Below are 11,014 nucleotides of genomic sequence, written 5' to 3' on the forward strand. Positions count from 1 at the left end.
AGAGAAAATAATATTTAAGATAAAAAAAAAGTTACAAGGAGGATAGAATGGTAATTTGGGAGGTGAGGAATCTAAAGTTTAATTATTAAAATGATAAAGATCTATTTTATAATTATTAAAATGTTTAATTATGAAAAAAAAAATTTCTTGAAATATATTCACATCATTCAAAATTACAAGAATACCCCTGAATTTTTTTAAGAGGTAATTTTGAAATTTTCATGTTAAATAAAAAGATAATAATAGTACGACCTTTATTTTTATTTTTTATAATTTTTGTTAAAAAAAAGAAAAAGAAAATAATATTTAAGATAAAAAAATTACATTAATGAAGGAGGATAGAATGGTAATTTGGGAGGTGAGGGGGGCAGTGAGGAGGAGTCAGCCCCGTTTCTGTAAATAAAGGTCCGGAAATGAGTTTTAAAGTTTTTTTGATTTCGAAAATTGCAAACAAAAAGCATTGGGCGAAGCACAGTCCTCTCTCCAGTTCACATCTCTGCCTCTCTCTCTCTCTCTCTCTCTCTCTCTCTCTCTCTACTGTATCTCTTGTAGAGAGAGAATTATGAGAGAGAACGACATACATTCTTTCACAGCGACGAGTAAAGCAGAAATCATCTTCTCATTGTTGTGTTAGGGTTTTCTTGCAACCTAAATATAATTCTCCAAATTTGTTGTTTAGAAGTTTTTTTTCTCACAGGATACCGTAACCCCCAGAGAAAAGTAAAGGATATGGCGAAATACCAGCTAGTTGAATGCTGCTAATCTTCTCTGCTTTGGCTTGAATCGGAGGATCCGATTGCGTTAGCTGAGATCTTGGATGCGGACTTCACGGGTATGCTTCTGAAATAGACGATCGGTTGTGCATTTTGGCTTCCGCTTTTTGTTTTTGTTTTTTGGTTCGGTATGTAGATGAGCTTCTTTCGCTTTTTTTTTTTTTTTTTTTGTTTGTTTTTTTTTTCTGGCTGTTTTTGTGCAATATCCAGATTGTTTGTTATCTGTTTTTTTTTTTTGGGGGGCGGGTGGGTATGGCATTTGAATTTGCGTTTGTGGGATTGAATTCCATACGAGTCTGCTTCGGTTTGGCCATCTGATTTTATTTTTAATTGTTGAATCAGATCTAAGCGTATATATAACTTCATTTTATGAAGCTTGGGTTTCTATTTTTGGGGGGCGGGTGAATTTATTAACATTGGGTTTTCTAAAGGGCTGTGGGAGTGAGATCTGGGATGTATGTTGGGTGGCCATTTAGGAGAGAAGCTTGATGTTTTTTTTTGTGCTGGGCTTCTTCTATGAAATGAAATTTTCTTAGATAATCTTACTTTTATGAAATGTCTGGATTTTATTGTCTTCTATTACCATATCACTGTTGCAACCTCTTCTACAATCTGAATTGTGTTTTTGTAAATTTTCATTGAAGTTTAATATTGCTGAAATGAGAAATTCATTATGTAAATGCTCTTTAAAGGGGTTTTTCGTTTGTTCCCAATCTGTATTATAGCAGCGGTGCTTCTTGCTATATTTCTTCAAAGTTCTACGGTCATACCAAGCATTATCAGGAGCTAGAGTACTTTTCTTCCACGAAGAAAGGCTGGTTGGATGAAGTGCTTTGGGAAGAGATAAATACTTGGAAGTTCTGTGAAGTGAAAAGGAAATGAAACCGGAGACGCCTCTGGATTTTGCCGTATTTCAACTGTCACCTAGGCGTTCACGGTGCGGATAGCACACCTTGGCTGTTTAGATTTTGTACTGTAATCTTTTATTCACTAATTTTACTTGTTCTATCCCCCTTTGGACAGTTGCGAACTATTTGTTTCTAGCCATGGCAACACAGAGAAACTAGCATCGGGTTCAGTGAAGCCGTTTGTAACTCAATTAAAGGCTGCAGAAGAGCAGTTTGCTCATGCAGTCCAGACAATTAAGCTTGAAGTTGAGAGGGGTGGAGATGCTTGGTTCACGAAAGGAACCCTTGAAAGGTTAAAGTGTTTCCTACTTGGTTTTGACGATTCAATTTTTTTGATGGCAACTGGCCAGGCTCTCTTGGATTTTCTTGTTGATGTGCTTGGTTTATTTCCAGGTTTGTGCGTTTTGTTAGCACGCCTGAGATATTGGAGTTGGTCAATACATTTGATGTGGAGATGTCTCAATTGGAATCTGCTAGAAGAATATATTCTCAAGTAAGCTCTGCCAATAGTTAGTACCATTTAAGAGGAGCACAGTTATTTGTCTTGTTTTGCTGAATATATATATATATATATTTTTTACTTTTTTTTTTTTTTTTTTTTTTTTTTTTTTTTTTTTTTGTATTAGGGGGAAGGTGATCGGCCTTCTGGCACATCGGGTATGTTTAATTTCCTTTTATTTGCCTAGAATTTATTTTTTAACCTTACTAACATATTTGTTTATCTGAAAAACTCATAATGCATTTGGATGTTCTAAAGTTCATTACTTCGATAGTTCTTTGAAACTTCTGAAGTTCATTTTGATGTGTCATTTAGAGATTTTATGTTAAAATTCATAGCCGACCGCTAAAACATGTAAGCAGCAATGTAAATAGGTCAGGAAATTTGTGCATGGGTGAAAGAGAGATGATCAGATTTCCACGCCACTGATTGTGGAAAACTCCTTTATTGTCATCTCATTGCTCAGCTGCCATTTATTCTTGAATGAGGGCAATAGGTTTATTAGAGAAATATTTCAATAATTGTTTGTGAATTGCTTTATACAAAAACAGTTATTAGTACCTCTACATTTTTTGAAGATTACATTAATATTCTATTAACGATATATACTTATTATTATTACTTTTGTTTTTGATAATTTAACCTAGGTGGGGATGGAACAGGTACAGGCTCAACAGATGAAACCAAGTAATCCCTTTTCTTTTCATATTAATGTTTTTCATGTATTTGTCAAGTTAATTGTGAAAGCTGTTATCAGTGTCAGTTGAGGTATGCTGAAGTCGAAAATTTCTTGTCTTTCTCAAGAAACGTTTTGTAGTATGCTCAAGTTTTATGCCGAACTTTCAAATGAGGGTGAGATCTATGTGGTTTCACTATTAAAGAAATCGTCAGTATGTTTGGTTTGGGATGTCAGAAACATAGTATTTAATGATGTTGTGATTCATAGGTTGGTAGATATTGCAGGTTTTGGATAGGTAAAATATGACAGAATGGCTGTAATAATTTGATATTAAAGTTGGGGTGGCCAATAGATCAATCAGGTTTATGTTATGAGATTTTTTTTATTGTGATTTACAGCGCATTAATTATAACTGGACTGATAGTTCAAGTTTTCTGAGTTGTATTGTGTGTGGGTAGGTGTCTCATTTTAATAATTTGTCAAAATTTTCAGGAAGGAGCTTTTGAAAGCTATCGATGTACGCCTTGTTGCAGTTAAGCAGGACTTGGTCACAGCTTCTGCTCGTGCATTAGCTGCCGGTTTTAATCCCAGTACAGTGTCTGGCCTTCAATTATTCGCCGATCAGTTTGGTGCCCGTCGCCTCACGTAAGTACTCTACAAAAGTCTCATATTTGACTTATGTGTGTTAATAGCTACTAATAACCTCATATCTAGATCTTGATCTTTCTGCCCGTGGTGATTATTGTACATGGATGTCATAGAGTTGAACTTGAACTGCATATTTGGCAGTAATCTAGGTTTGTGTTTCAACTGCTGAGGAGGGTAAGGAAAGGATTTTCTTTTCCATGTCTGAGTGTCAAGCAGGGGGATTGACCTTCTCACCATATATCTTAGCAAGAGACTGGTTTCCTTGCTATTTCATGAATTTGTGTTTTACATTGGTTTCTGTCTAGAATTTGGTGATAGGGAAGTTGGTCAACATCTTATAGTGAGTGAGAGACTGCAATTCTATTTCCATTTCCGGAATTTGTGTTGTACTTGGTTTCTCATTTTAGTTTTGTGAAAACCCTGAGAGCCAAGAAGGGATAGTGACAAAAAGTCCTTGCAGAAACGCAAAGAGAGTCATTGAAGTGTTGGGCACCTTCAACTATCCCACTCAATTTCGTGAAAATTTCTCCTAGTTTTCTCAAGATATAGACTCTGAAGAGCAACAAAAAAGTTTACTTGCTGTGAACACTTCCCTCTTCCTCGAACTAGGGGACGCAAGAGAATCTCTATGACCATAACCAGTTGACTTTTTGTAGGAACAGGAACTCACAACCTGCCAAAAGATTGAAAATTAATGAACCATAGATTTTCTGTCGTCTATCTCCAAAGAAAACGATTCAAATCCTCTGGTATTTGTTTGAAATGGACACACCAACCACAGCATAGCACTATCACCAAAGAGGACCATTGAATTCAACATTGTTAGTCTTTTTCCATGAGAAAAATTGACATTCTAGATGTTGATCATGTAGACATTGGGAGGGGGGGCGGTGAGGGAGAGTTAATAGCAACCTGTATAATGGCTGGAAGAGTAGTCAAATCATTAACCCCTCGCTGTTGGATCACTCCTAATGGACAAAACTACGAGAAGATTTGACTTAGGAGTGGCTAGATAGACATATATTGGTTAATAGCAACCTGTATAGTGGCTAGATAGAAATATATTGCAAAGACTTGAACGAAAGAAGGCATTGTTGATCATATGTTAGTCCTCCCAGAATTGAATCTAAATCTCATCCTCGATAGCATGGTTAACAGAATTGAAGAATGCGGCCTGGCCATGAGTCGCTTTGCAGATTCCAGAGAGCGTCATTAACATCTACTACAGTAGCTCAACCATTAGTGGCTGAACACTATATCTGCTTGCCACCTTATGCTACAAAACGTAAAGTTCTACCGGAAACCACCACAACCACTTTGCTTAAGGGTTCTTCATTTTACAAAGTTGAATTCCCAATCTCCAAACATCCGTATCCCCCACCAAAGAAAACGCAAGCCACTAACCTCCCCCACCTCCTCTTTGCATAAAAATTTCCTCCTCACTATCTCCAACTTGGTAGGATTAGAGCCTGGGATTTTAAAAGTTGATGGGAAGTATGGAGGACCCCCACTTCAAATATAGAATTGAGGTCATCTATGGTCCAACTAATTTAGTCCACTTCAAAACCGAGGTACAAAATGGATGCGGAACAACTCAAATTATAGTCCAACTAGTTTCTTGCACAAAGAAAAAAAGAAATGAAAGTGTCGTACATGAAAAGGTGGGTCATCTTAACCATACGCCTCCCAATACGGTTGGCATGATAAATGGGATCGATTTAACTTATTGCTCAGGGTCATTAAGGCGATACCGTGCTGGTCTAGCATTTCTCACATTGCATGTCCAGGCGAGCACTGTCACCATGGTCCTTGCCTTTGTCGCCATTGTTGTTGTGCCTCTCGCTGCTGTGGAAGATGAGCGAGTCTAGTGGCTGATGAAGAAAGGCAACAATTGGCATTTTCATCCAATTTTTTCCCTTCCCTTTTTCTTTGAGAATGTTGTTCGAAATGGGGCAAGAAGAAAATTTATTTAAAGCAAAGAAAGAAGCAGCCGTTGCTTTCGTTCTCTGTCGTAGAAAGCAAAATTATTCTCCCACCATTGAACAAACTGAGACAACCGACTACCATGGCCTCAATCCTCGAAGTTCGCGTACTCTATTCAGATGTCTGTAATGACTAGAATTCAGATTTTTATGTTCTTCTCTTGATTGGGAAAACATAGATAAAACAACAGAGAGAAACCGAGTAAAAGTGACGAAGATGGAAGTAACATAACTAGTTGCGGGAGGTCATTTATTGGGTCACTTCCAAATTACATTGCATGACGTGCGTTCTCCACTTTTGTTGACCTCGGCTTTGCTCTGATAATGCTTCCTGTAATTTAACGTAGCGTTTCAATTTTTCGCAGCGAAGCGTGCTCTTGTTTCATTTCTCTTTGCCGGAGGAGGCCGGAACTTATTAACACGTGGGCCCCAGGTGTCGATGACCGAGCCATCAGATCTTCATGTGGGTCAGACATGTCAATCGATGACATCAGTGAAGATCCTGTTGGAACTCATATCAAGCCGCAAAACCAAACACAGAGTAAGCACGATCCACAATTTGGTACAACTTCACAAACTGAAGAACAATATTCCCAACTGGACGAATCAAGATCCACCACGTGTCAACCGGCCAAATCCTCTGCCACCTTCTCGAGCCGACGCAACGTAAACTTGAAAGACGACACGAAGGTGGAGACGGGCACCGAAAACTTGGAGAAAGAGAAGAAGGAAGAGGAGACTCCGACGGAATCGTCATCAACTCCTGTGGGTCGGCCTGCCAGGCGTCTCAGCGTCCAAGATCGTATTAACCTTTTTGAGAACAAACAGAAGGAAAATACCAGTGGCAGTGGAGGAGGCAAGCCCGTTTCTGGAAAACCTCCGGAACTAAGAAGGCTCTCTTCAGATGTTTCATCAGCGCCATCGGTGGTGGAGAAGGCGGTTTTGAGGAGATGGAGTGGTGTGAGTGATATGAGTATTGATTTCAGTAATGAAAAGAAGGACGTGGAGAGTCCATTATGTACACCTTCCTCATCTTCAATTTCTGATTCCAAGTCTAATATATTTTCTGGTGCAACCGAAATTCAAAGTGAGAAAAGCTTTCCTGATTTGGAGAGCAAGACTAAGCTTGAAAAAAGGGTCCATCTTGTTAGAGTTGGCGATGAGGAGGCCAAACAACAAGCTGAGGAACAAAATCCAGTTGAGGATTATACAGGTAAAGAGGCTGGGGTGTCAAAGGCACCAGTCGATTGGAAGGACCAATCAGCTTCTCAGGCCCAAGTCAGGTCATTCTCTGGCGGAGCAGACCCAGTTGGATTGAATGATCGAGGGGTTTCTCAAGTAGGTGCTAAGAATTTATCGAGCAGTGACGACAAAAGTACGGCCTTTAAAGGTGTATTAGGCTCTGAGACAAAGGGAAAAAGCTCTGCAGATCGAGCGGAAATCGATGGAGCCAAGAATCAAGTTTCGTCCCAGGTTGATGCTTTTGCTAAGACGGCAGGGGATACTGATGGTAGGTTAGGTAATAAGATGGATGATTCTGGACCAAGAGACTTTTCAGCACATCCGTTACGTCCTATGGGTCACCGGAGTCGTTCTCGTTCTTTTTCTAACCAATTTGAATACGGTGGAATAAAACTGGAATCCTCATCAACTCAGTTCAACGAAGGTGATGGCGGCCGATTACCTCAGCAACGGAGATCTTTTAAAGCCGAACCTGAGGCAGTGACTGGCAAGAACCCCGCATCATCATGTACGCATAATCTTAAAGTAGAAGATTTTGGAGCTCAGAAAATGAAATTGCAGAAACCTGATTCGGCTGGCCGTAAACAAGTGGATAAGTCACAAGTTGGCAGAGAAGAAAGCAGTTATCTTCATGAGAGAAGTAAAATGGATATGATTGGGAAAAGTGTTCCAGATGGCCAAGAAAGCACTCCTACAACCTCAAGCATACCAGGAGAGCGAGTTCCAAGAGTGAGGCAGACTAAGGGAAATCAGGAGCTCAATGATGAACTAAAAATGAAGGCAAATGAACTTGAAAAGCTTTTTGCAGAGCACAAGCTCCGTGTTCCAGGGGAGCACTCCAGCTCTGCGAGGCGAAACAATACTGCCGACGTGCAGCTAGAACATGCAATTGGTTCGCAGCATAGAACATCTTCAGCTTTAGACACTTCTCCTGCTCAAGTGGTGGAAAGATCTGCGGTAATAGAATCAACGGGGAGTTCAAATAAAATGGAAAATATTTATACAACGCCAGCAAAGTTGGTAAATAACTATGACTTCAGTGATGATTCTAGAGGAAAATTTTATAACAAGTATATGCAGAAAAGAGATGCTAAGCTGAGAGAAGAATGGAGTTCCAAAAGAGCAGAGAAGGAAGCCAAGATGAAGGCCATGCAAGACAGCCTTGAGAAAAGTAAAGCTGAGATGAAAGCAAAATTTTCTGATTCTGTCGACCGACAAGATTCCATAGCTAGTGCTCGGAGACGTACAGATAAACTGAGATCATTCAACTCTCGCTCTCAAACAAGAGACCAGGTATAAATTCTGTTTTATTTTTATTTGGGAAGTTAATGATGCTGAAGTCCTGGGTTCTCTCTTTTGCACTCATTTTATTTCTTGTTTCTAATCTTGCGTATTTTTCATTTTCACGCGTAATGATGTTAAATATTTCTGCATAACAGCCACTGATCAATTCAACTCAAAGTGAGGATGATGGGGACTTTCCTGAGGCTTTGGAGCAGAAATTTAATGGGAATGATAGATTGCATAGTGATTCATATGTATCGGATAGTGCTTCCAGAAGCAACCATAACAAGAAGGCTTCCACAGGTAGAAATTTATCATCTACCCCGCGTTCCACTGGGGTTTCAGCTCCATCCTTGTCACTTGCCAAGGTTTCCCACTCCAGTTCCGGGAAGCGAAGAGGACAAACAGAAAATCTTCTTGCACAGTCAGTTCCTAATTTCTCTGAACTGAGGAAAGAAAATACAAAACCTTCTGGTGGTGGCAAATCATCAGCACGCCCTCTGACGAGAACCTATTCTCGCGGTAAAACTAGCCATGAAGAGCCAGCCATTAAGGAGGAGAAGCCTCGTCGTGCACAGTCTTCAAGAAAGAACTCTGCTAGTGCTATTGACTTCAAGGATATATCACCTTTGATCATGGATAATGCTGTTTTAGCACCATTGATATTGGATGAAGAGCAGAACGATGAGAGTATTTATGATAAGTATTTGAAGGGCATAGAATCGAAGACTTTTCTGAGGAAGGGCAATAGCATAGGCCCTGGTGCTGGAACAAGTATAGCGAAGTTGAAAGCTTCTATGGAATCCGAAACTTTAAAAGATGATGAGGAATTTGATGAAGTTGCATTTGAGGGTTCAGAAATTATGCCCGAACGAGAAGAGGAAGAGGAGGAAGAGCATGAGAAAATAGAAATTAAACTTGCTCATATGGATAATGGAAAACTAAGATTAATCCAGGAATCGGGCAGATCAAGTAATTCTGGGTCTGAAATCGAGAATTCTATGAGATCTCACTCTCATTCTCAGGTGGATCATTCTACAAATTCTGAGCTTCCCTCCACATTGCCTTCGTTTCATAAAGCACCTCAGGATTCGCCTGGTGAGAGCCCTCGGTCATGGAACGCACGCATGAATCATCCATTCTCCTACCCACATGAGGCCTCTGATATTGATGCATATATGGACTCACCCATTGGGAGCCCTGCATCATGGAATTCACATAATATAACACAAGCAGAAACTGATGTGGCTAGAATGAGAAAGAAATGGGGAAGTGCCCAGAAGCCTTCTCTTATTGCTACCTCATCCAGTCAGTCACGCAAGGATGTGGCCACAGGGTTTAAAAGGTTGTTAAAGTTCGGAAGGAAAAGTCGCGGGACGGAAAGTATGGTTGACTGGATCTCTGCTACAACATCTGAGGGAGATGATGATACAGAAGATGGGCGAGATCCTGCTAGTAGGTCATCCGAAGACTTAAGGAAGTCACGAATGGGATTCTCAGAGGGTCATGATGATGGCTTTAATGAAAGCGAGTTGTACTGTGAACAGGGTAACCTATGTTTTTCTTTTTTCAATCAAACTCCTATGAATTTGACCTCCTTTTTAGCTAGGGATGATGACAATTAGGAGTCACTTAATCTTTGTTTTGCTCCCCCCAGTTCAAGAATTACGAAGTTCGATTCCTGCACCTCCAGCTGACTTCAAGCTAAGGGAAGATCACTTGTCAGGAAGCTCCTTGAAAGGTGAGTGCTCGTTGGTGTTATGTGCTTTGCTAATGACCTAAACGTAGTCTATACTCTCTTGCTCAAATATTACATTGGCTTTGGAAATATTGCGAAGTTCAAGAGGACTTTTTGCTAGTCTCAAACTTTCAGCCAAAGGGGCAACTTGGAAATGACTTTTGTACTTATTCCTCGATCTTCACATCTTTTGCCTTTTGTTTATGAGCTTATATATATATATTGATATCTTCCTTAAACAATGAAGAAAAAGATAGTTTGGAGATGAACTGCATTTCTAATGTTGGACAATTGAAATCTTACAGCTCCACGATCGTTCTTCTCTCTCTCAACCTTTCGCAGCAAGGGAACAGATTCAACGTCCAGGTAATAGAAACGACAGATTTCCATTTGAGATCACTGTCATGTTATCCTTGAGTAGGGTACAACAGTTTACTACTGTGTAAGATACAAGTGCTTGAAGATAATAGCAAAACAGACTCGAGGTCTGCAATTCGATCATGTACATGTTAATTCGATTCACAGAACCGACCGCCTACATCATTAGGTAGTTAAGTTACACCTGTTAGTTGTCTTGAATTAATCAAGTATACTATATTGAACGATGAGTTAACTGTTGGCAGAATGTCATTTTGATTTTGGTAGGCTAGGAGCATTTTTTTTCCCTTTGGCTCTGCTCTTCATTTGCTCTGACAGTTTAGTTTTGTGTGCTGTATATCTGAAGGAGCCCATGTCAAGAACAGAATTGTTGAGCGTGATATAATTATGCATAATAAAAGCTTTTTGCACCACTACTTTGTCATTTTCCATCATTGTTCATTAAGGTATCATTTCTTTTTCTGTAACTTCATCCATAACTTCATCCAAGTTTATGTGGCTCTGGGAAATTTGAGTTCATGGTTTGGTAATTCTTTGTTTTTATGCCCTTTTAAGTGGCCATTGTCAGTGTAATTAGACTTGAGATTTGCATACTGTTTTCTTACTTTGTTGCTTCTGATTGTTCCAATACATGCGCCGCCATCGGAAGATTGCTAGTCTTGTATCTTTGGGCTTTCCATTTTGGACTTCCCTTCAAGATTTTTAAAACGTGTCTGTTAGGGAGTCGAATTTTTCCACATCCTTATAAAGAATGTTTTGTTCCCCTCTCCAACCGATGTGGGATCTCATAAAACCCCTCTTTTTTAAGTCAAATTTAAGATAATAAGTTTCGAACAACCGATCTCAAGGGAAATACTTGCTGATTATGTTTAAGCTATGCTCA

The 11,014-nt window shown here is 39.5% G+C and overlaps 1 protein-coding gene across 5 annotated transcripts; it reads left to right on the forward strand.

The window, feature by feature from the left end:
- Nucleotides 1-437: 437 nt before the first annotated feature.
- Nucleotides 438-10,544, forward strand: LOC111807650 (uncharacterized). 5 transcript variants are annotated; one of them, XM_023693454.2, is made up of 12 exons: nt 438-599; nt 698-832; nt 1,499-1,710; nt 1,797-1,973; nt 2,075-2,174; nt 2,308-2,338; nt 2,828-2,867; nt 3,352-3,504; nt 5,855-8,024; nt 8,171-9,563; nt 9,673-9,756; nt 10,059-10,544. In XM_023693454.2, exons 3-12 carry the CDS (start codon nt 1,652-1,654, stop codon nt 10,121-10,123), a joined length of 4,272 nt encoding a protein of 1,423 aa, XP_023549222.2. In that variant the 5' UTR covers nt 438-599; nt 698-832; nt 1,499-1,651; the 3' UTR covers nt 10,124-10,544. The 5 variants fall into 5 exon arrangements, with proteins under 5 accessions (XP_023549222.2, XP_086985195.1, XP_086985196.1 ...); XM_087129069.1 differs by having other exon boundaries at nt 443-624; XM_087129070.1 differs by having other exon boundaries at nt 443-832; nt 1,466-1,710.
- The last annotated feature ends 470 nt before the right edge of the window (nt 10,545-11,014 follow it).

This window comes from Cucurbita pepo, chromosome 12, assembly GCF_057944985.1.
Source record: "Cucurbita pepo subsp. pepo isolate OVF chromosome 12, ASM5794498v1, whole genome shotgun sequence".
Classification (NCBI taxonomy): Eukaryota; Viridiplantae; Streptophyta; class Magnoliopsida; order Cucurbitales; family Cucurbitaceae; genus Cucurbita; species Cucurbita pepo.